We start from the raw sequence: 25,260 nt of genomic DNA, 5'->3' as shown, positions 1-25,260 counted from the left end.
CGGTTGCCTGGCGCCCGGCGGCCCCGCCCACGGGACCGCGCCAAAGCCTACGCGTTGATTGGCTCGGGCGGCCGAGGCCCCGCCCCCCGGATGGGAGGAGCTGTCACAGCCCGCAGTGGTCCTGTCACATGGCCAGGGGGAGAAAACACAGAGCGGAGTGGGAGGGAGGAGAGGGGTTGTCGGTCTTCTCTGCGTAGTTCACACGCACGTCGGCTGTTGGTGATCGCGGCGAAACCCGGTTCATCTCCTCCCCCTTTTTCTCCAACAACCTCCCTCTTTCCTCCTCTCGCGCACCGATTATCACCGCCCGCCCGTCACGTCACGTCGAAAGGAAAATAGCCGCAGCAGCAACAACAACAACAGCAGCAGCAGTAGCAGCAGCGTGTCTCTGTGTACAGATGTGATGCGGTGGTGGTGGTGGTGGTGCAGGAGGAGCGGGGCCCGGAGGAGCAGGAGGCGGTGATGGTGATGGAGTGCGGGGCGCCGCCGGCCTCGCAACAGCTGCTGTTCCGCGCGTGCGAGGAGGGCGCCTTCGAGAACGCTCGGCGGTTACTGGAGCCGGCGGGAGCGGACGTGGTCGTCGTCGGCACCGCCGCCACCAACCACCACCACCACCTGACGTGCCCGCAACATCAGGTGCCCGTGGACTGCACGGACGACGACGGCAACACGGCGCTGCAGTTCGCCGCCGGCCACGGCCACGAGCAGCTGGTGCGCTTCCTGCTGATGAAGGGCGCGTCGGTGGACAGCCGCAACAGCTACGGCTGGAGCCCGCTGATGCAGGCGGCCCGGCACGGCCACCTGGCCGTGGCCCGGCTGCTGCTGGAGAACCAGGCGGACGTCAACGCGGCCAACAAGCTGGGCGCCTGCGTGCTGGCGGCGGCGGCGCGCGGCGGCCACGCGGGCCTGACTCGGCTGCTGCTGGAGAGCGGCGCGCGGTTGGCGTGCACGCGCGGCGGCCGCGGCCGCGACCACCAGGAGGAGGAGGTGGAGGTGGTGGAGGAGGAGGTCCGCGCGCTGATGGTGTGCGCGCAGCACGGGCACGAGGCGGCGGCTCGCGCGCTGCTGGAGTGGGGCGCCGACCCGCGGGGCGCGGCCCCCGCCACGGGCTGGAGCGCGCTCATGCTGGCGGCGCTGGCCGGCCGCCTGCCCCTGGCCCGGCTCCTGGTGGAGGCCGGGGCCGACCCCAACCCCCAGAGCGCGGCCGGCCACACCGCCCTGCAGCTGGCCTCCGCCGCCGGCCAGGAGGAGGTGAGGAGCTACCTGGACTCCAGGACCACGAACCGGCCCCAGTCAGGTAACACCACCCCCCGTGTGTGCGTGTGTGTGTGTGTGTGTCTGTCTCTCTGCTGCACCTGAAATAAATCCTGGTCTTGGCTTTACAGCCACTTGCATTTAATGTGCGTTCGTAGGCAAGTTGCGCATAAGTATTCACCGGCATCTGATGCACGAAGCAATGGAGGGGGGTGGGGGGGGCGCTTCGTTGTCGTCGTCGTCGTCGTCTCTCCCTCCCTCCCTCCCTCTGGGTTAAGAAAGTTGTGGGTTTTACCGCAGTGACCGACCTGTCCCCGTCGGTCGCTCTTCTCCTTGCAGCTCCCGCCCTCCCTCCCGGCCCGGCCACCCGAACCGCCTCCCCCCATCGCTAAAGAAAGTCCCCCACCGGTCCCCCCTCCCCTTAAATCCCGGGCGCGCGCGGGGCTTCGAGTCAAATTTAACGGTCGCAGCGGCAGAGCTCGTCACCCCCTCCCCCCCCCATCACCCCCCCCTCACCCCCCACCATCCCCCCCACCTCTGGTCCTCTGGTACCGTTCCCACCCCATCAAAAACGTCCACCTCTGTCCTTTTTTTAAAAAAAACGAACACGCCCTCCCCCCCGGACCCCATCACTGCTCCCACACTACCGCCCCAGCTCCAACCTCCCTTTCCTCTCCCAAGGTCCGGGAACGGGTCGTCGCTTCCCAGCCCCGCTCCTCCCTCTCCCGCCGCACCCTTCGCGGACCCCTCCAGTCGGGTTTCCGTGCCGCCCGCCCGCCCGCAGCGCAGCGGCAGCCCCCGGTCAAAGTGACGAATGACATCTTCGTCCATCTGCGACCGGGGGCTCCCTCCTGCCTCCTCGTCCCCTCCTCGACCTCTCTCTGCTGCCTTCGACACCGTCGACCGCTCTATCCTCATCCGCCGTCTCTCCGCTCGCCTCAGCCTCCGCGGCTCTGTCCTTGACTGATACAGATGGTACCTCTCACACCGCCTGCACTTCATCCCCACAGACGGCTTCTCCCCCAGCCCCGCACCGTCTCGTGCGGCGTTCCTCAGGGCTCTGTCCTTGGTCCCCTCCTTCAATATCTATGTGCTCCCTCCTGGTGACATCATCCGCAGACATGGGGTCAACTTCCACATGTATGCGGATGATACTCAACTCTCTCTCTCTGCCTCCACCCTTGACTCCAGGACCACTGCCGTCCTGACAGAATGTCTGTCGGACATCAAGTCCTGGATGAGAGCAAACTTTCTACAGGTGAACATCAATAAGGCTCTCCTGATCGGCTCCCGTCAGCACCTCCTCACCTCAGGCGCTGACACCATCACCATCCATGGTTGCACGCTCCACCTTGCTAAGCCAGTCCGGAAACTTGGGGTCTTGTTTGACCCTCAACTATCCTTTCGACCCCACGTCCATGCCATGACCCGCTCTGCCTTCCCCCACCTCCACAACATCACCCGGCTCCGCCACTGTCTTACACCGCAGGCTGCCGAAACCCTCATACATAACATCATACATAATGTCATTCATCACTTTGAGGCATGGCTATGCAAACTCCCTGCTTGTCGGCACCCCCAGCTCTCCCTCCATAGGCTGCAGATCATCCAGAACTCTGCAGCCTCTGCCCTCTCCCGCACCAGGCTCCGTGATCCTATCACCCCCATCCTCGCCCGACTCCACTGGCTTCCATTTGGGTGAGTCTTCAGCCATTCTGCCCCTACCCGCTGGAACTCCATCCCACAGTCCCTCTGCCTCTCCCCCTCCTTTAAGACCCATCTCAGTACCCTCCTCTTCGACCTTCAATCTGAGACACTTCAATCGATACTGTGTCAAGTGCAAGAATTATTTTTAAAGGATTATATATCAATAAAGGCTTTTCATTTTTATGTAAAATTAGTATAATATATGTAGACTGTTGCTGAAAAATAAGAAATGTCAGGTTCTTGTCAAGACAATGAGTAACATAGGCTGATGTACTGAATACATCAAGAAAGAATTTGCATTTCCAGATTACCTTTTCACATCAGGAGAAACTCCTGATTCTTTGAAAAGGCAAAATGTTATCCCTTCATGTCCGCTTGAACAAAACAACAGATGGTCTAACAGCACATCTGCTTTATAAGCAAACCAGTGTTATAAGGATGGGCGGTGCCAATATGCTGACTGTACTTGCAATATACTGGAAATGTCAACAACGACCTGATAACTAAGAAGTTGCCCAGGTTTTAGCATGGGCAGCTTGCTCGTCAGCTGGGTGTACTGCGCTCCCAGTACAGCACAAGTCCACAGTAGACTTGTGTTATAAGGGAACCCCTGCTCAACTGGAGCACATTCTTACAAGGCTGCTCTGTAACGGAGATGATTTTAGTATTCTGATTGGTGTATTTTTGGCTTCTTACAGTATTACCTTTATATTTCTCAATATTAAATGTTTGTCTGATTAAACCTATGCTTTAACTGATGGCAGATCATTGATTAATATCTTTAAAACTACAGCCATCCACAGATTTTTTTCTACTGGGGCATGTGCTTTTTCTGCAGGTCATTGGTAATTGTTACGAACATATGGATTCTAAAACTGATCTCGGGAAAACCTTAATTTCCGGTTAAAATGAATAAAACCACAGTCATTTATATTAAAAAGCATTCTATTGTGGTGTAATATTGAATGTTTCCTGTTTTCCAGATGAAGAGAAACGGAGACCAGACATTTTCCGTGCACTAAAACTGGGTGAGTGGTATACCCACTGTGTTGCATTTTTCATATCTCTTTTTGAGAGGAACAATTTTGGGAGAAACTGTTATGGTAGAAGCTTTGTGATTTTATTACAATAAAATCTTGTTCTGGTATTGTAATTGTTTTGAATCCCGTGAGCAGAAGATAGTGAATAAGTTGCAAGGACGGTGAGGTGGGGATGCGCGATAGTCTAGACAGCAGAAGTCTAAACGCACACAGAATTTAAAAAATAATTGGTTTTGGACCCTTTTCAGCTAGGTATGAATTGCAGATACCAGGAGTCCAGTAAGCCGGGGGTTGATTGTATTTTAAAACACGTTTTAGAATCTGTAGTATTGTGAAGGAGTAGCTTCAAATGAATAAAGAATTTCTTAATGGTACTGCTCACATCTGGTGACTCCTTCCTGTTCTAACGCAGCCTGTTTTGTGGGTCAACATGTGGTATTGATCATTGGTCATTTACATCATGGCTGTTTGTGAGATGTTGCTGTGTGCATACTGGCTGCTATAGTTGCCTACAAATACACCCAAGGAGCTTTACAGAAACACTGTTTGTAATGATAATGCACTATATCAAATGGAAGGATTATTGTTCAAGATTAAACAATAATGGGAGATATATGGTTTAATCCTTCTTATATTATTATAATGCCTTTCACATCAGGCAGATGTTTCAAAGTGCTTCACATGATATATTACAAAGTGCAGTGACTGTGGGCGATCATTCTTTGAAAAAGCCCCAAGAAACAGGGCTTTGTTGAAGTCTTCTGGTTCAGCTGCCTTAGTTGTAGTTCACGGCTTCTCTCAACAAAAACTGCCTGAAAATCTAATTCTTTATGCTTGCAGTTATTTTGTGAGTCGCTGTACGCCTACATTGTGTTTGACCAGCTTTTCCTCTGTGGTTGGACTAGGAAGTTACCAGCATGTGAAGGAGATTTTGGATGAAGATGTAAGCCAAGCCAATGTCATAAATGCAGATGGTGCTTCTCCATTAATGATCGCTGCTATGACTGGCCAGCTGGACCTTGTACAGCTTATTGAAAGAAACGCTGATATTGACAAGCAAGATAGTGTACATGGGTGGTCTGCCTTAATGCAGGCTACTTACCATGGGTATGTAAGACTAACACAGAAATGCATTGTAATAACATCTAATGTTGATCTACTGCTATGTACAGAGAAACTTGGTTGATGAAATTGTTGGTTAATCGAATTGCACTTTGTATTTAAAGTGTTTTTACATTTTTTCTTAAAGCAACTCAATTAGCAAACCATGTAATTCTATTTTTAAAGTCAAGTCACAATAGGGTAGTTGGTATAAATCTGTCTACAATATCAGTTTCATGATATTCATACAATATCAGTTTCAGGACCTACACTCCAGCAAGGTGCTTAATCTTGAAGTTGCTCTGTGCTTTGTTTTTAATAAGGTTTGACTGGAGAGTAAGTTTCCCATTGCTTAACCACTGCATTTTAATTCATGTTTGTCAGCTTGAAGGATATATTCCAAGTTGTTATATTCAAAGTTAATGATATTTATTGCAGCTTCACATCATTTTCCTTTTATGAAGGATGTCATCGCTTCAGTACTTGGTAGTGTATTTGTTCATATATTCCTCGGGTACTACCAGAGAGTTTGAGATAATGAAGGTTTATCCAGAGGGTGCACTTGGCTTAACTTAACTCTTGCATTCTAAGAATACTATTTTAGAAGTCTGGATAAAGTTTTTATATTGTGACTGAAAGAGCTTGTCTTCCCTTATTTCTAGAACATTTATTTAGACCATGCAGCTTAACTGTCTAATGCAGATATTTTTTGCAATTGTATTTTAAGGAGTAAAGATGTTGTAAAGTATTTATTGAATCAAGGAGCAGATGTCAACCTTCGTGCCAAAAATGGAGTAACTGCATTCGATCTTGTAATGCTGTTAAATGACCCAGGTAAACTGCGTAAACTTAGATTTTAATTTTACAATATAACGATGAGAAGGTCACAACAAGGAATCAGCGAAATGTAATTTAATGTCATTATGTAATTTTAAACCATTTGTCCATGTGGTTTTTTTTTAGTAGATTTTACTGTTAGCTAGTTAAATTCTGTCAACCAAAAACCACCCAGATAGGTATATTGTTATTGTGTAGTTCATTGGGGTATAACATTTACAGCAATTGGACCTAGATTCACATCTAACCCAGTGTGTTTTAAGCAGTTAAAACTGCAGAGCTTTCCATTGAAAGCACTGTCTGGCAATCTTCCTGCTGCTAGGACCACCCTACCCTTTGTCTTGCAGATGCTGTGTGGGAAGAATTCTTGACCATAATCTGCTGACTCCCAGCTTCTCTAGTTTCTCTACATAACTAAAGTCCCTCATCCCTGGTACTAAAGTTGGTCATTTGTCATCCAATAAGTGCAGGTTTTGAGCCCTTACTAGGTGGATAGCAGTACCAGAAATTCCCTGCAAACTTCCTGATGATCAGCATAGTTTAGCATTATATTCGTGAGAGCATTGCCCACAGCTCGGACATATATCCCCATCTATTGAACAATACTTCTACAAGTTGGAGGTGCAGAGCTTGAGCAGCAGCTGCTTACCTCTCCACAAACCAATCAAGGTACATTTACAGGACAGTGTATGACATGAAAGCCACCTTCATGTTCCAGAGGTCAGGGTCCAATGCTGTGTACCCTGACTCAGCACCAGTTTCTTAATCCAGGTCCTCATGTGAGAGGCATGGGGCAAATAGAAGTGCTTGCAATTAAACTGCCTTGCTTCCACCTACAGGATGTTCAGTAACAGCTTAGTGTAGGTTAGAGCCCATTCTCTTCAGCCTCTTCCCGTTTACCACAAAATACACTTCACTGCTTGATCCTGGGCTTCACACGTGGACTGGAAGAAACCCCTCTGCTGCATGAAGGAGTTGGGATGAAATCTTCCTCTAACTTACTACAATAGGTTGTTTTGTTCTTAAATTTATTTTACAGTATGCTGGCTGGTGATAAATATGAAGACATTTTACCTATTTTCCTCCCAAGGATATTTTTGTGTGATGAGGGCTGCCTAATTGTCCTGTTAATCGTTTGCCATGCACTCACCAGTGAGTCAGCAATACTTTAGCACAACAACAAACTCGTACAATTGAAAAGTTATCAGTCTATTACTAGCAGGAAAAAAAGATATTTTTAATGGAGAAAATATTTTTATGTGTAACTGATTAATCTCAATTTGTAACTTATTAATATTGCTTATTGACTATTAGACACAGAACTGGTACGGCTGCTAGCATCTGTCTGCATGCAGGTAGACAAGGAGAAGGGAAAACCCAAATCCAAGACATTGCCTCGCTCAAAAAGCAAACTATCTTTGAACCTTCCTATGCCTCCAGAGGACAAGGGCGGATTAAAGGTAGAGATAATCTACAATATATTTTATATTGCATTGTTTCAAATTTAGAGCATGCTTAAAGTATGAAAGTTCCTTTGCTTCTTTGAGCATATTGCTAGCTGGACAGAAGGGATGATGGTCTTTGGTCTTTTTTTCATGGCTTCTGAAATTGCTTTGTGAAATAAATCATGCAATTCTTATTGCTTTTACAGTTTGCTGGTTAGTGATGAAACAAGAAATTTGCCTGGTATCTTTTTTGATATATAAATAAATTAAAAATTTGTGTTCTTCAAGGTTAGAGTGATCTTTTGCAGATTTTCTTTTGTTATTTTTAAAAAAAAGGTATTTCAAAGGGCTACTTTCTCTCTTCTGGGCAGTCTTGGTGGAATAGAATGTCCAACAGATTCCGTAGACTGAAGCTGACCCGGACCCTTCGTCATGGCTTTTCCACCAACCGACTTGCACCTTTTCCAGATGATCCTGAAGTAGGCTTCGATTCAACAATGAAAGCCAGCCTGAAGGATGACCGAAATAATTTGTCAGTGACAAGATCTTCAAACATTGGAAATACTGAGACATTTAAAGCATGGACAGGAAAAAACAAGGATAATGGTGAGGAAATGTGAGGTCTATTATGCATCAAATTAAATTTATTAATTCAAATTAAATTATTTTGCATGTGGCTGGACAGAATGTGAGAGCTTACAGGACAGAATGGTTATTGATGTTAACTAAATAGTCCAACTTAGTGTTATTGGATCCTGTAATTTTTACAGAATTAAGGTTAATTCCGTTATTGTGTTTTACGAAGACTAAATCTGCTTTTTAGGACCGGGCCATACTGGTGCAGAAAAAGATGATATTCTCCTTACAACTATGGTAGGTTAAGAATTTTTATATTGAGAACTGACATTCTCGCAAACCTGAAGTGATAAAATCAACATTGAATCTTTCATTGTTGCCGTAATGAATGTTATTTATATTAAAAGGTGGGAGTGATTACAAGAAAATTAATTTAAATGCGTTAATTTATTTTGAGCATCTTGGTGAGAATTCCTTTTTAACTATTTTCCTGTACATCAAGGTGAGGAATAATTGTAATTGGGGAAATGGGATACTTTTTCCATTCAACCATCATATAGCCCCAGATCAAATAGAGCACAGCCAGCTGACAACTGAATTCCATCTACCTCAAAGTGGCTGAAATCTCAGTCACAGGAGTGTTCTGTTGTGTGACATTTACACTTAATTTTTTTCTGTGGAATGAGTGAGATTGTTAAATTAAGGGCAGTTTAGTGCTGTGGACTGGTAGTACTTGGTACTGGTTAAGACGACTCATTAGCTTGATGCAAATCATTTACAGGAATGGAGTTACAATTTCCTGTCTGGACTGGGTTTATATCTGAGTCATACAGGTAAAAGGAAAGATCTGTCCTCCACCCAATATCTTTAAATTATCTTTTTGTATTCACTCCTAATTAATTATACAGTTTTTTAAAAAAAAATTATGAGAGAATATTTTATATGCCTCTACTCAATGCTAGTTATTGCTTTATTGTGAATGTAAGAAATTAGGTACAGCAGATACCCAATGTATGCTTTTTAGAGAGATTCTTGGAATTGTGCGATAAATTACACTGATAATTTAATTGTACCATAACTCAATAGAAACTCATTCGGTTTGTTTTGGTAAAATGTTTCCAGAAAAGCTTTACTTCTGTTTGAAACCTTTTATTTCAGTTGCGGAATGGTGCCCCATTTACCCGCCTTCCCAGTGACAAGCTGAAAGCTGTTATTCCTCCATTCTTGCCTCCATCAAACTTTGAACTGTGGAACTCTGACAGAACACGAAGCAACACAAATGATCAAACTAGGTTTTCTATGCCTCGCAGACTTATAAAACCCAACTTCAGCAGCAGTGAGAGTACTGACATAGTAAGCCTTCTTTTGACATTTACCAACTTGTCACAAGTTGAATACAGTTGAATTTGTTAATAAACAGAGGAGAAATGGATCTTGGTGAGGGAAGTGATGGAGCCCAAGACAATACCTTCTGTTTTGTTTATGTTGAGTGGAAAGATGAGACTTGTTCAGGATTTGGTGTTTGACAGTCAGGATGACAGTTGAATCCAGGTTAGGGGTAGAGAGAGATTTGGGTGTTGTCGGTGTACATGAGGAATGTACCACGTTTGTGGAGGTGCATCTGCAATCATGTAAATGAGAAAAAGGAGAAGACCGAGGATAGAGCTCTTCAAGTGCCTTACAGGTGACGGCAGGAGCAGGAGAAGTCATTGAAGAAGACAAAGTAGTGGTGATGAGCCAAGTAGAATTGAAACCAAGAAAATGCAATTCCATGGAGGTGGATGAGTGAGGAAAGACAATCAAAGAGAATTGTGTGGTTGACCATGTCCAAGGCAGCAGAGAAATTGAGGCAGATGAACAGACAGAGTTGCAGTTATGACTTTGATGACAGCTGTCTTGCTGCAGTGGGCAGAATACAAATCGAACTGGAGGAGGTCAACCATGAAGTAAAGGGAGAGATAGCAACAAAGTTGGGTAGCAACAATCTTCCCAGAACTTTGAAAAGGAAGGACAGTTTGTATATAGGTCGGTAACTGGAATGTGGTCAAAGGTAGAGTTTTGGAGAAGGGGGTGATGATGCCAGTTTTCAAAGTGAGGAAGAATTGTAAACGACATTTGCAAACATGGGGCAGGTGGGGATGCAATTGGGTAGTCAAGAACTGGGCAGGAAGGAGTTTGAGAATAGCTGGTGGGTTTCATGTGGAAGATAAGTTAAAGGGAAAAGAAGACCCCACTTTAGGAGAGGTTTGTATTCTTCAGTGAACAAAATCACCGACAAACCTTTTGCCAAATGAGGTGCATTCTAAAGGGATTTAAAATAAGCAAAATCTGTTTAGCAATTTGTGTTGTAGGCAGATCAGATGGCTTTATTTATTTGTTTCATTACAGACATCTGTCAGCAGGATGGGGAGACCTGTTAAACTTCCTCCCATTCCAAATCTTACCAGGAGCCCAGGTTCTCCCTCAAACTCTGGTAACTTCAGCTATTCTCCACATTCCTCTGCTGGATCTAATGGTGTGGCTGGTGTAAATAGACATAGCAGCGACCCACATAACCGATCAGGTAGGATGAATGCTTTGATTTTTTTTAAAACAGGCCAAACAATTTGTGGTTTCTGTTCTGTGCTACCTGCTAGTGGTCAATGAGAATAATGCATCTCCTGAGATGTAAATTGAATCTTAAGTTCAAGCTCTATCTGTTATGTGCCACTACTGGTGGTTTTTCTCTGTTTACCTGATTTTTGTCCTCATAGACTTGCTGTCCTGAAGACTTTTACACTGGGATATGGATCTACGAGGGTTTTTTACGAAAAAAAATCACATCCCATATCTCAGAATGAAAGTCTTCATTTATTCATTAAATGTAAGAGTGTGCATCAGTGAGCTACTAGTTTAACCTTGCAGGGTACACAACTGAACTTCATTTTATCCTCACTTGAGCTTATATTTTAGGCTAACAATTCACTGCCATGCTGGAGGAGCACTGCATTGTCAGAGGTCCCATCTGCCTGTTCAGGTGGATGTTAAAGATCCCATGGCACTATTTGATGAGACGCAAGGTTTTCTTGGTGTCCTTGCATACAACCCCCACCCCCAAAATAAATAAATTTTTATCATTCACCATGACTGTTTGTGAGGCTTTGCCATGTGCAGGTTGACTGCCATGTTTGCTTACAAAACAGTAAGCATTACATTCTACAGCAAATCATATGCTTTGAGGCATCTTGAACATTTGGTAAAGTGCTATATAAAATGCTAATTTGGCTAGATAAGCTAAAAGAGCCCAGAGCGGAGATTGAATCTGAGTCTCCCACCAATTGCACCCTCAGGAAGGAAAAACACGCTGCTCTTGGGCTTTATCAGTGCATCTTAATATCTACCAATTTGTTTTAGTACATTTAAGAGGTGCATGAGAATGGATTCGTGAACACTTATCGTCCAGATTTTCATTTCCCATGAGGAAGGATTGCTCTTTTGCTCATTGTCTTTCTGCATAGTATATCTGAGATTTGGAATTGTAACAGATGAGGCATTGCACTTGCATCCCTTTGCTCGGTGTAATAACTCCTCAATCAACTAGAAATTCAGCCTTTTTAAAACAAAGTGTAACTCCTTTTTACTTTCCTCTCGCCTTTTGTAGGAGGAAGTGCAGATAGTGTCCTGTCACAAATTGCAGCCCAAAGACGGAAAGCAGCGGGTTTACCTGATCTCAAGTCAAGCCAGTCTGACAGTCCGCCTCAACCAGTTTCAGTTGATATCAGCTTTCCTGATCTTCAGTCCTCTCCATTGGGGCGTACCTCTATTTTACAGGTAACTCTCTAGATAAAGTTAAACTTCATTGGCTTTACAAATAGTTGAGAGGTTTGACTGAAGCCAACGTTTTCTATTTGAGTGCTGGGTAATTTTATGCTGTCTGCATTGAATATTTTTGAGGATACATTTGATAGAATAGAAGACAGGATTTATTGTGATGTTTTAATACTACAGATGAAGATATTTACAACCCTGAAGGAGGTAGTTCAACCCACTGAACTTTGCTCTCCCCCCACCCACAACCATCTTCGTTTTGTCCACATAATACAGTCAATTCACTTCACTGTACATTCTGCAGAGCTCTTTGAGATGTCTCGAAGACATGAAAAGGCACTATGTCAAATGTAAGGATTATTATACTATAGAATCATAGAATTAAACAGCACAGAAGGAGGTCATTCGGCCTGTCATCTGTTCCGGCTCTTTAAAAAGATCTATCCAAATCAATTCTACTCGCCCGCTCTCTTCCCATAGGCCTACAAACTTGTTCTCCACAAATAATTAGCTACTTCTCTCTTTAAAGTTGTTATTGAATCGGCTTCCACCACCCTTTCAGGCAATGCATTCCAGATCGGAACAACTTGCCGTGTAAACATTTTTTTCCTCACCTCCCCTCTGTTTCTTTTAACAACTATTTTAAATTGGTGCCCTTGGGTTACCGACCCACCCGTCAGTGAAAATAGTTTCTCCTGTTTACCCTATCGAATCCCCTCATAATTTTGAAAACTTCTATTAAGTTTCCTCTTAACCTTCTCTGGTCCAAGGAAAATAATCCTAGCTTCTCCAGCCTCTCCTGATAACTGAACTCCCTCATTCCTGGTACCATACTGGTAAATCTTCTTTGCATCCGCTCCAATGCCTTGACATGCTTCCTAAAGTCTGGTTCCCAGAGCTGAACACAGTACTCTAGCTGAGGTCTGAGCAGTGTTTTATAAAGATTCATCATAACTTCCTGACTTTTGTATTCTCTGCCCCTGTTTATAAAGCCTGGTATCCCATATGCTTTTTTAGCAGCTTTAACTGCCTGTCCTGTGAACTTCAAAGATTTGCTTATATGAAACCCCAGGTCTCTCTGTTCCTTCACCCCTTTAAGATTGTACCATCAGCTTATACTGGCTCTCCTCATTCTTCCTTCCAAAATGCATCACTTCGCATTTCACCACATTAAACTTCACCTGCCACGTGTCTGCCCATTTTACCAGTCTCTGACTTTTTGGGATCGGCTACTATCCTCCTCACTGTTTACTACTTTTCCTGCTTACTATCATCTGCAACCTTGGAAATTGTACTCCCGATACCCAAGTCCAGGTCATTTATATTGATCAAAAACAGCACTGGTCCCAATACTGACCTCTGGGAGACACCACTGCACACTTCCCTCCAGTCAGAAAAACAACCATTCACCACCACACTCTGCTTTCTGTCTCCCAGGCAGTTCGGTATCCATGCTGCCACTGTTCATTTAATACTGTGGGCTTCTATTTTGCTTACAAGTCTCTTATGTGGCACTTTATCAAATGTCTTTTGAAAATCCATATGAACTGCATCAACTGCACCACCTTCATCCACCCTCTGTGTTACCTCATAAAAAGAACTATCAGGTTTGTTAGACATGATTTGCCTTTAACAAAACGGTGTTGGCTGTCCTTTATTAACCCATACTTTTCTAAGTGAAAATTTATTTTGTCCTGCGTTATGGTCTCTGGAAGTTTCCCCACGACTGACGTTAGACTGACTGGCCTGCAGTTCCTGGGTTTATCCTTCTGCCTCTTTTTGTACAGGGGGGTAACATTTGCAACCCTCCAGTCCTTTGGCACCACCCTGGTGTCCAAGGAGGATTGCAAGATTGCAACCAGAGCCTCCGTTATTTCTACCCTAACTTCTCTCAGTAACCTTGAATGCATCCCGTCCAGAACGGGAGACTTATCTACCTTGAGTACCGTCAACCTTTTCAGTACCTCCTCTCAGTTTATTCTTATCCAATTTCTCTGCCCTCTCCTCCGATTCTGTGGCATTGCCCACAGAATCGGAGAAGAGGAGACATCAGCCATGCCCTCTGCCTCCACAAGAAGAATTCCTCTTTGATCCCTAATTGGACCCACCCTACCTTTGACTAACCTTTTATTCTTTATATGCTTATAAAATACCCAGGATTTCCTTTTACGTTACCCGCTAATCTTTTCTCATACAATCTCTTTGCCCTTCTTATTTCCTTTTACAGTTCTCCTCTGTTCTTTCTATATTCTATTTGATTATCTTCTGTATTTTGGACCTGACATTTATCATGAGCCTCCTTTTTCTGTTTAATTTTAATTTCCTTATTCATCCAGTGAGGTTTGGACAACCTAGCTTTCACCTTTGTGGGAATGTATTTGCTCTGTCCCTGAACTATCTCCTCCCTGAAGGCTTCCATTGCTCATTAGCTGTTTTATCTATCAATCTTTCTTTCCAGTCCACCTTGGCTGGGTCCCTTTGTAACTCATTGAAATTAGCCCTCTTCCAGTTGAGTATCTTCACCTTTGATTGTTCCTTGTCCCTTTCCATAAGTACTTTTAACCGAAAGATGTTGTGATCACTGTTGTCCAGATGCTCTCCAACTGAAACTTGCTCCACTTTATCTCCAGAACTAGATCCAGCATTGCTTCCTTCCTCATTGGGCTGGAAACATACTGATACAGAAAGTTATTCTGCACACATTTCAGGAATCCTTCCCCCCCCCTTGTCCTTTACACTGTTATTTTGCCAGTCTATGTTAGGATAATTGAAGTCCCCCATTATCACTACTCTATTGAATTTGCATCTTTCTGAAATCTGCTTCCAGATTTGCTCATCTATCTCCTTCCCACTATTCAGTGATCTATAGTATACTCCTAACAGTGTAACAACTCCTTTTCTGCTCCTTAACTCTAACCAAATAGATTTTGTTTTTGGACCGTCTAGTACATCATTCCTTTCCAGGGCCGTCACAGTGTCTTAGTATTGCCACCCAAACCCCTTTTTTTTTTTCTTTCTCTATCCCTCCTGAATACATTGTAGCCAGGAATATTCGGCTCCCATTCCTGCCTTTATTTGAGCCGAATCTGTTATTGCCACTACATTATAACCCCATGTGGCAACTTAAGCCTGCAGCTCACCAATTTGTCACACTCCGTGCATTTACGCACATGAACTCCAAGACTGCCTGAATCTGCTCTGCATATCTCCCATGTCTAATCCCTCCTTTTTCTGGACTACTCCTTATTGGATTGCTATTCGTCTCCCCCAACCCTCTATGTAACTCGTTTCTCCTCTCTGATGCTAATTCCTGATTCCCTCTTGCAAGATATCTCTCTTGCTGAAGAATTCCCACTCTTACCAAATTCCTTTACAGAATTCTCACTCTGTTCCACCTCATTCACTACCCTCCTCTTGCTGCTGGGCTCGCTGTTCAAGTCCTGCTCTCTGCTCAATTATTATCTGCACTAATTACGTTTACTTCTTCCCCCCATACCGTTTTTTTAAAAAATCTCTCATATTTATCTGGTTCCCTTTCAAATATGTAGTCTTGGCATCACATCATTTGTGGAAACAGATGGGCAAAAAAAAGGGCATCAGCTGATACTGCTAATGGGTTTAGTGGTCCTCACTAGACAAGTAGTGGGAAACTTGTCAGTTCTAACAGTTTTAACTGGTTAAACTCCAGCAGTATCCCCAACATGCAGTCTAGGATCCCCAAGCCTTGGCTCTTGCCCACCTAACTCTGCATCTAATACTCTCCGGGATTAGGTAAGCCAAGTCCATCCCTTCAGGGAGAGAGTCTGCATTCTATTCCAGACATCGAAATTTCCATAGAATTCTCTCTGGTCTAGATACTCGACAGTCTGCTGTAAAAAAGAAAATAATAATTTTGAAAAATTGGCATCCACGCTTAAATTTATCTGTTCCAAGGAAAACTGTCCCAACTTTATACATCTCCAAATAACTTGTAACAATTTTATATCGTTGTCTAGCTTCAGATTTATTTAATGCCATACTTAATTTACTTTCCAAATAGCTACAAATCTGCTTCACCTAGTATCACTTCTTCTGATTCTGTTGTGGTTGAGTTTTCCCTGTTCTCTTGAGAAATATGAAGTAAAGCTCTATATTATAGTTTTAATCAATCCTTGGATCACTTTAAATCCTATTTTGCTGAATCCCATGGGCAATAATACAGGAAGTCTATCACCTTTATCTGCAATTTTAATCTTTCTCCCAAAGATATTTACCCTGTCCGTGTTTGAAAGAGTTTTCAGATGCAGATACTCTTGTTTCAACACCATTGACTAGGTACTTTTTGGCTATTACTGATTCCTCTTATGGAGACACTGTGAATGATTTTTACCTTGGGCAAGCCTTTGTAGTTTTTGCTTTGGAAAATGCTACTTTGTAAATATTGTATTAATAGTTCTCCTCGTTATTCATTTGTAATAATAATAATATAATTATTGCATTACAATTATCTTTGAGGGGGAAGGACTAGCTTCAATGTTTGCTTATGTAATACACTGCACACCAACTTTAGACCAGAATATTTTGAACAGCAAAAGGCACCAGTGTTTGTCAGAGGAATGTGACCTAGGACTTCTTGGATCTCTTCACTTCAACCTTTATTATTAGTAATAACAAATCGCTTGCTGGACAGTTGAGAGTTTGCACCTGGCTGGGAGTTGGATTCAAGAGGGATGGGGGCCAAGGGAGTGGGAATGGGACGATGACAAAAAGCAAGGTCACCAGAAGATGAGATAACTGAAAACTATGACACCTTCTGATCCACAAGTGGATCTGACCTTTTTTACTGAAGTTTGGAGCAAAAAAAACTCATCTTTTAATCTCAGAAGAAACCATTCTCGTGCCCACAGTTTAATAAGTACTATATTAGTCACGCTATAGTCATGCTGTTGACTTTTGCAGACCATTACTATGAGTCGAGCACTGGAGTTTATTGTAAATAGTTGTACTGTAATTGTATTTTGTTGTAAGTTTATGATGAGATGAAAAACAGACTTAACTCCTAATGCTGGAGAAGACTCGGACAACTTCAGGTATAATCAACTTAAGAGAATTGCACTGTAAAGTCTTTTTCCTGATTATTTTCTGATGCAGAGATGTGACAACAAACGGCGCCCATCATCTGTTACGTCTTCAAATTCAAAGAGCACTTCTCCTACTCTGACTCCATCGCCATCCCCTACCCCTAAAGGTCCTCACGGAGAATTGTCAATGTCCTCTTCATCCTCACAACAACAGTCCAAGAGCAGTGGTGGGTCCAGTAGTGGAACGCTCACAGATGAAGGTAATGCAGTGTGTTATATTTGTGGGTTGAAGCCCCACATCAAGTCTTCAAACTTACTTTCCGTCTGCCTATTTAGATGGATAAATGTAAATAATATTTTATTGTATATTCTGACACTTTGCTATTTATTATTTGTGCCCTTTTCCTCTGCAGATGAGTTGTCTGGTATCCTGAAAAAGCTGTCATTGGAAAAATACCAACCTATATTTGAGGAACAAGAGGTATAGTTTGCTTTGTTTTCTTTAGTGATGCATGTAATCATTATTCAAAATTGCATACAAAATAAATGCTGGATTATTTTTAAGGCCAGTATGCTAGAAACTATTATATTTGCATTAGGTATGTCTCCATACTTGATTTTATTTTTTTTCCTACTATAATTAGGAATTGATTCCCTTTAAATTCTAGATCTTTTTGTAAATTACCTGCTGAGATTAATTTTGGTCTGTGCTAGCAAGGTAGAAAAAAAATAATATTTGCTCACTGGATTTATGATGAGATATGTTCCTTTTTTTCCACCTTGATAGTTTTGGTAGGATTATTTTCTATTTCTCACTGCTTTTTCCTTCATTTGTCTTCTCTCATCATCCTCTCCTCACCCTGTGTCAATCTTTTCCTTGACCTTTTTTGAGCAGTCTGCTGAGTGACAACCTACCCCAGGAACCAGCTTTGGCATAATGCTCTTTGGCCTGATATTTTCTGTGATTGTTGTTGCCCATGCAGTGACATTTCATGGGATGCTGGCTAACTCAATATGAGTTAACCTGGCAGCCAGTGTTGCTGCCCTTAGAAACGTCATTTTGCAACAATCATAGAATATTACAGCACAGAAGGAGGCCATTCGTCCCATCGTGTCTGTGCCGGCTCTTTGGAAGAGCTACCCAATCAGTCCCACTTCCCTGCTCTTTCCCCATAACCCTGCAAAACAAATTCCTTTTCACGTATCTATCTAATTCCCTTTTGAAAGTTGTTATTGAATCTGTTTTTACAACCCTTTCAAGCAGTGCATTCCAGACCGTAACAACGATCATAGTCACTGAAAACTTTGGGTTCAGCCTGCAAAGATTGGGGTGGGGAGTATGCTTGCGAACTTATCTTAATTATCAACTGAATCACAATTGTTGGTGATATTCATTTTTTCACACTGATTTGTTACCAACCTGGTAGTTTTCTTCTAAAGCATGTTTGTTTATTATTGTAATGCTGTACTCTAATTGTTCTGACATTTTACACTATCTTCTGTGGGTATTTCTGTGAAACAGGGTCTCATTTCTTTACCATTTCTGCTGTTTCTCTCTCCTTTCTACAGTCTACCACTTTAAATCTGTTTATTTCTGCGAAGTTAACCATGTGGTGAGTAGTAGCTTAATAGCTGTTCAGTCTGATTTTAAATTCCGTGTTGCTTTCATTTATTTATGGTTAGCAGAGATTGGTATACTGCTCACTGCTTCCTACACTAACTGACAAATCTGGTTTCAGTGATTGAGAACTCACAGGTGCACAGTTTTTGTTCGCCCAATCTGGAGTGTGCGGCCTTCAACACTGGGAAGGGAAATGGGAACACACCTGCCATTCTTCTCCCACTTGAAAATGCCTAGAGAACATTGTTCAAAAGTGGTAGCAGCCAAACCATTAGGGAGCCCAAATACCAGGCATTGCCCAAAACAGTTTGAGTTTAATTCATGCAACTGACTGGTACAGCTAAGCTTCCTGTGGCATGTCCAACTGGTTGATCATCATTTGTACTTTGCATACTGGGTCCTCATGACTCTTATAATTAGAGTTGATCAGCTCCTCTCTCCTGTCGTATTGCAAGCTTGATCCCCAGAGAACTTCCACTTATCTTACACACCCTCCTTTTCCTCCCCTCCCCTTGGAGGATTGTTGGTTATCAGTACGGTATTCATTAGGTTTCTTTAAAACTTGACAATCTAATTGAGCACTGAAATTATACAGCACTCATAATTGAATAAAGTGGATTACTTGTCACAATCTTTTTTTCAGCTAACTGGTTTGGTGAATACTCTCAGCAAAAATTCTCTATTCCTTGAACCCAAATATCATTGCGTTCTGGCTTCTGGTCCAATTACTGTAATTAAAAGAAAATCTGTGTGCAATGTTATACAGCTTCTATAATTACATTTTATATTTCAGTGACTATTAGAATTTGGTGGAGCAACTTAAATGAATACCTATTACAAATATGGGGAGGGGGATTGAAATTATGCAGTTTGTGCTAATTACCTCAGGGATATAAAAAGTGATTGTTTTGTTCTGTAGTTAGTTAATGTTGAGATTGAATGCTCCAATTTCCAACTTCTGGGGAATGGCTTCCTCCCAAAAGCCCATCTAGAATTTATTCAACACTGATAATTATCGCATCACAAACTGCATATTTCCCCACATTATTGTCTAAATGAGTTTTAGTGTCATTCGAATCAGGAACTGTTATTTAAGGCATTTTTTTGTGTACCATAATTATCAGCGTTCTACGAGTGCATAGAACACTCATAGAACGTCTTAAAATATATAGTCATTGCACTTTATAATATTCTTGAAGCACTTTGAGGTTTCTTGAAGACATCATAAGGTGCTATATCAAATGTAAGGATTATTATTATTAGTTTACAGTAGAATAAAGGTTTCTGCAATAATGGAGGAGGATAATCTAAACAATAGAGTTCTGTCACTATTACTGAATTTGTTTGTTCATATGGATGTTAAACATCCCATAGCACTATTTAAAGAAGGAAGAAAGTTTCTCCAGTGTCTGGCCCACAATCTTCCAGATACAACTGGTCAGTCATGTCTGTTTTTTGGGACATTGATGCGTGCAAATTGGCTGTTTTGTTTGCCTACAAGTAAACAGTCCCAATAATTCACAGTAAGAATCCTGATGTTTCATCAGTGTAATAAGACACTATATTAAATGCAAAATTATTTATTACTTTTGTGGGATTGCTTTGCATTGTGTTAGAGTATATAAAATGCAAGAATGTATTTAGCAACTACGTTTTACTTTTGCTGAACTATTCCATTGTATCAAATGTTCTTTGCAGGTGGATATGGAAGCATTCCTTACACTGACTGATGGTGATTTGAAGGAGCTGGGTATAAAAACAGATGGATCAAGACAACAGATTCTCGCTGCTATCTCCGAATTAAATGCTGGAAAGGTGCCAGTACATATAATATATTACTCAAAAAATTCTGTTGTTGAAGTCAATTTAATTTGCCTCTGTGAAGGAATGTTGATAAGAGCTTTTATTGGCATGGGTTCATTTTGAACTGTAAAATCACTTTGCTGTATGCACTGCTGATAGGAATTGGTTCCATTTTGCATGCTAACCAATTTCTGATAAGCTCTTGCTTCTATATATTCTATGTTTCAGCTGTGCTGAGAATTTACTAAATTCATCTGATTAAGATAAATGCATTGAAGTAATGGGTAAAACTGATTAGGTTGTCATTTAATTTCATTACTATTACTAATCCTAGTCTTCCTCACATGAGTTGTGTATTATCTGGATGAATTTTTTAAAATATGTTCCTATTTGCATGATTTTTGAATGCAAGCGTTATCTGATTTCACAGGTATATATAAATGTTCTTGTTTTTCTCAAAATATATATATACACACACACAGGGACGTGAGAGACAAATTCTCCAGGAAACTATTCACAACTTTCATTCTTCTTTTGGAAGTAGTGCAAGCAATCCTCGTCAACATCATGTTCTACAGTGTAAGTTTCGCTTTCTGAATACATGGCAATAAATGAATGAACTAAATTATGTGAGTTTATAAATGGGAATTCACATGTGCTGGGAATAATAATGTTCATTCATATATGAATATCAGGAAATATTAACATTTTCAAATGTAAATTGTCAATAAATCTTGCCTTCAGTTCAGTTTTCAAAAGCTTGTCCCCACTCCTGTTGGCTGACTCATACTTTTATCTCTCTGCCTCCACCCTCGATTCCAGGACAACTAACGTCCTGACAGACTGTTCTGTCAGACATCAAGTCCTGGATGCAAGCCAACTTTCTATAGCTGAATGTCAGCAAGACTGAAGCCCATTCATTTGCCCTCCACACCTCAGGCACTGGCGGCATCAGCATCCACCTCACCAAGCTAGACAGGAACCTGGGCATCTTGTCCGGCCCTCAACTGTCTTCCACATATCTGTGCCACGACCTACTCTGCCTTCCACCACCTCTGCAACGTTGCCCAACTCCGCCACTGCCTCACCCCTCAGGTCGCCAAAACCCTCATACATGCATTTGTCATCTCAAGGCTCGACTACGGAAACTCCCTTTGTCAGTCTTCCCCAACTCTTCCCTCCACCAGCTACAGATCATCCAGAACTCTACAGCTCGTTTCCTCTCCTGCACCAGGCTCCATCACCCTCTCCCTCTCCTGGTTCCACTGACTTTCCATCCCTCAGGATAGAATTCAAAATGCTTGTCCTCACTTTCAAGGCCCTCCACGGCCTTGCCCCCTCCTTACCTCGCTGACGCCCTATCAACCTGTCCGCTCCCTCCATTCAGCAGGCTCCAACCTGACCATCGGCAGTCGGACTTTCAGCTTCTCTGCCCCCACCCTTTGGAACTCCATCCCACCATCCCTTCGCCTTGCTCCCTCCTTTGCCTCCTTCAGGGAAAGACTCATAGAACCTCCTTTTTGACCGTGCCTTCAGCTGCCCTCCCTCATCCCAACCCCCACACCCCTGTCCCAATCCCCGACTGTTCAGTGCCTTGGGACGACCTCCTGACGTGAAAGGCACTTTACAAATGTAATTTTGTTGTTCTAATCTCTTGAAAATCTTTTTCATGCAAAGTTCCAATGGATTTTTCGCTTGTTTCTTAACGTGTGTGAAACTTCATCTAAAGCAGCTTCAACAAGAATTGAATAATTTGCGTTTATATATAGTATCACCTTTCGTTTAAAGTAAATATCAATTTACAAAATAAGATCAATAATGCTTAACATTACTTCCTGTTACAATTTATGTAACGTCCCTTTGTTTATGATAAAGGGCAGAGATGGGCCATTCTATAGACAGTTTGCCCCTTTTAGAATATGCCCCTAATTGAGTAGGTTCTCTTGAGTGCGGGTCTACTGTGACACTGCTATATCAGAATATTCAACATGAACTATAGATAGTTGTGCCGTTTTGTAGTATGTTCTACTTGAACACTTGCTTAAGTGTTGCATCTCTGTGACCACATAGTTTAATATTGCACCCAAGAGAAACTTTTTATCATTTAATTTTTTTAGTGTTGCACAACGATGAGCAGTACTGTGGTGGTAGCACGTTTGCCCACAAAACAAGGTCGCTGAATTTTACAGTATATTCTATGAAGCACTTTGGGATGCCTTTCTGATATAAATGACACTATACCAAATGTAACGATTATTATGCACTGGTAAAGCAGTAACTGCAGTTTTGAAGTGATATAGTTGATTCTACCTATTATAGGAATAGCAGTTATTAAGTTTTAAAATATACAACTTTTTGTTTCCACAGCACCTACAACCTGGGTTGGTCAACCAATTACAGCATCCGGAAAGAGATAATACTTAATGAAAGTTTGAGATGGTGGTATGATTTTAGCACAAGCTGAATCTGTGCTTCCTTGTTTTAGTGCATAAAGTTGCACAGGAAGCCACTAAAAACAACTCACCATGATAGTGAATTAAAGTTTAAATGGATTCTTAATCTTTTGCCAATTTAAAAGGGAATCATTTGTTCATATTGGATAAAGAATTCATAAACACAGGGCCCAGGAGACTGCTACTCCCATCTGGTGAACACTGCTAAATCGTGACAAAGTGAGGTGGAAAGATGGAAATTAATGTGTGGACTTAAAGTAGGTAGAGACCTACATTTTTGGTCAATCCTTGGAAACTCAATGAAGTTTGACATCCTTGTGTTTGATTTATATTTAATGCAGTATTAAAGCATTTGAATTTTTGCAAATTAAACAAGTCGGTACAAGATTCCTTTCAATTCTGGATTCAAGGTCAACGTACCAGTGTGTGTGTGTCTATATATATAATGTATATATACACACACACTGGTACACAGACGGCAAAGAAATAAAGCTGCCAAACACTGAAGACAATTACATTGGAAATTCACAGACTCTTGCAGAAATGGATATTTCAGACTCCTGGGGACAGGTTAACATTGCTGCAAATCACTTATTTTTCTCAAATCCTGCCATTATTGAATATAAATTGCACCTACAAAATTGTGATTGCGTTTTAATGCTGCTTCATTCAGCTGTTAATGTAGTTGCCCCCAAGTCTTAAGTTTGCCTTCAGTACATCCATTAGTATTTAATCTACCTTATAGGTGGAATGATTGGAATTCTGTTTAGTTTGGATACTCTTATGCATGTGATGGCTGACCCCCCAAAAAAAACCTTGTCAGTTACTAACTACTGAAAATCCCAGGATTCAAACTGGGATACTGTAGATTACAACTGGCAACCTGTGTTGCTAATTTAAGGTGCGATAAATGCTAGTTCAAATTGTTTTCCAATACCCAACCAGTAACTTGTTTTTATCATTTATTTGTTGCTCACGTTACAGCCCTAAAATTAGCATGCAGACTAATGACATGTTGATGTATAGCATTCCACTGTATGAGAAGAGGGAAGATTCATTCTTAGGTATTTTGTTCAAATTACCATAAATTTTGTTTGAGCCTAGACAGCCTGAGTATTGGCAGGCTATTCAATTGTCAAAAACAAGATTTATCTGGTCAACCAAAATAATCCACATCTCACATATTCTTGCAGATCTTTGGATAATGATCGGGAACAATTGGATTTTCCCTGCCTAACCAAAAGGTGTTGGAACTGAAGATCGTGTCCCATCTGCCCTATTGATAGCATACTCAGCACAGAATGGGAATCATACCTGCAACAGAGTAGTTAGAGCACTCGCCTCGCAAGTGAGAGACCTGGGTTTGATTCCCAGCAGGGCGAAATATTGAGCCTTACTCAAGTTACTTACGTTTCCTTACTCTACATGCCTGTTTACCTAGCAGTAGGTAGGAAGTCGGTTGTTAGCCAATTGGCGGATCGCTTTTCCAGGATGATAATTCCTTCAACAAAAAAAATAAATTGGTCACTCAATCCCTGACTGTTTGTGTTTCGCCCACAAAATATAGTCAATTCACTTGACAGTAATATTCTGTGAAGTGTTTTGAGATGCTTGAAAGATGTGATAAGACACTATATCAAAATGCAAGTAGTAGTATTCATTATCCTTACATTCTCTAGGACCTAGTATTACAGTGAGTCTATAAATATCCAGTAACTTATATTTGCACATATTGCAATTAGTTAAATCTCTACTGAAGTTTTAGATTGAAGTTAGTTACATTTGATCTTATACATAGTCCAAAAATATCAGTTAGTAGAACTTGTAATATGTATACAAACAAATGGTCACTGATTTTGACCAAATCAGATTTTCTGAAATTGCAGTTAGTTTTAAAACCTTTTCATTTAAAAGAAAATTTGTATTTTGTTCCCTGCAACACTACTTGTCAATGTGCTATAACTAAATGCAGAAATAAATTTCATAGAAATATTGTCAGGCATATGTATCAAATGCCAGGTTTTCCAATATTGGAAAGTTTTACTTTGTATAATTCCAGTGTAAAGAGAATTGCAGCATTAAAAAATAAATATACCTGAAACCAGATCCTTCAGTATTGATTGTGTAATAATTAAGTGGGGCTTCAATAAACTTCCAAAGTAATTGGTTTGTTCAGGTCTAGAGATAACTTACTTATAGGAACAGCAACAGGAATAGGCTGTTGAACCTGTTCTGCATTTTCTTGATCATACCTGATTTGTAACAATTCCATTTTTTGCATACCATTTCTCCACACCCAAATACCCTTACGAGCAAGTGTTCATCTACTTGTGTAGTCCAGTAGCTCAAAGCGCTCAGAGACGCCGTCTGGCGTGGAGGGCGCTATATAAATCCAAGTTGTTGTTGTCGTCTCGCATGCGTTCGATTCCTGGGCTGGGCAAAACATTGGGCAAGTTTCCTTACACCATATGCCTGTTTACCTCGCAGTAAGTAGGAACCCGGTTGTCAGTTAAGTGGCGGATCACTTTTCCGGGGGTAATAATCCCTTCNAAAAAA

At 42.0% G+C, this 25,260-nt stretch overlaps 1 protein-coding gene across 3 annotated transcripts; it reads left to right on the top strand.

Annotated features, from left to right (window-relative positions):
- The first annotated feature begins 448 nt into the window (after nucleotides 1-448).
- On the top strand, nucleotides 449-24,810 carry LOC103176234 (ankyrin repeat and SAM domain-containing protein 6). 3 transcript variants are annotated; one of them, XR_487576.2, is made up of 16 exons: nucleotides 449-1,297; nucleotides 3,945-3,989; nucleotides 4,907-5,108; nucleotides 5,830-5,936; nucleotides 7,254-7,399; nucleotides 7,756-7,990; nucleotides 8,208-8,257; nucleotides 9,119-9,313; nucleotides 10,349-10,523; nucleotides 11,601-11,770; nucleotides 16,898-17,087; nucleotides 17,241-17,308; nucleotides 20,147-20,263; nucleotides 20,734-20,830; nucleotides 22,619-22,961; nucleotides 23,898-24,810. XR_487576.2 is itself a non-coding variant. In XM_007889658.2 (15 exons), the coding sequence occupies exons 1-15, from the start codon at nucleotides 463-465 to the stop codon at nucleotides 22,666-22,668; spliced, it is 2,682 nt and encodes an 893-aa protein (XP_007887849.2). In that variant the 5' UTR covers nucleotides 449-462; the 3' UTR covers nucleotides 22,669-24,810. The 3 variants fall into 3 exon arrangements, 2 of the variants coding, with proteins under 2 accessions (XP_007887849.2, XP_042188135.1); XM_007889658.2 differs by having other exon boundaries at nucleotides 22,619-24,810; XM_042332201.1 differs by lacking the exons at nucleotides 20,734-20,830; nucleotides 22,619-22,961; nucleotides 23,898-24,810 and adding an exon at nucleotides 18,397-18,440 and having other exon boundaries at nucleotides 20,147-20,247.
- Nucleotides 24,811-25,260: the final 450 nt, after the last annotated feature.

Source organism: Callorhinchus milii, unplaced genomic scaffold (genome assembly GCF_018977255.1).
Source record: "Callorhinchus milii isolate IMCB2004 unplaced genomic scaffold, IMCB_Cmil_1.0 Scaffold2, whole genome shotgun sequence".
Taxonomy (NCBI): Eukaryota; Metazoa; Chordata; class Chondrichthyes; order Chimaeriformes; family Callorhinchidae; genus Callorhinchus; species Callorhinchus milii.
Note: the sequence above shows the minus strand (reverse complement) of the source record. Positions and strands in the feature narration are given on the sequence as shown.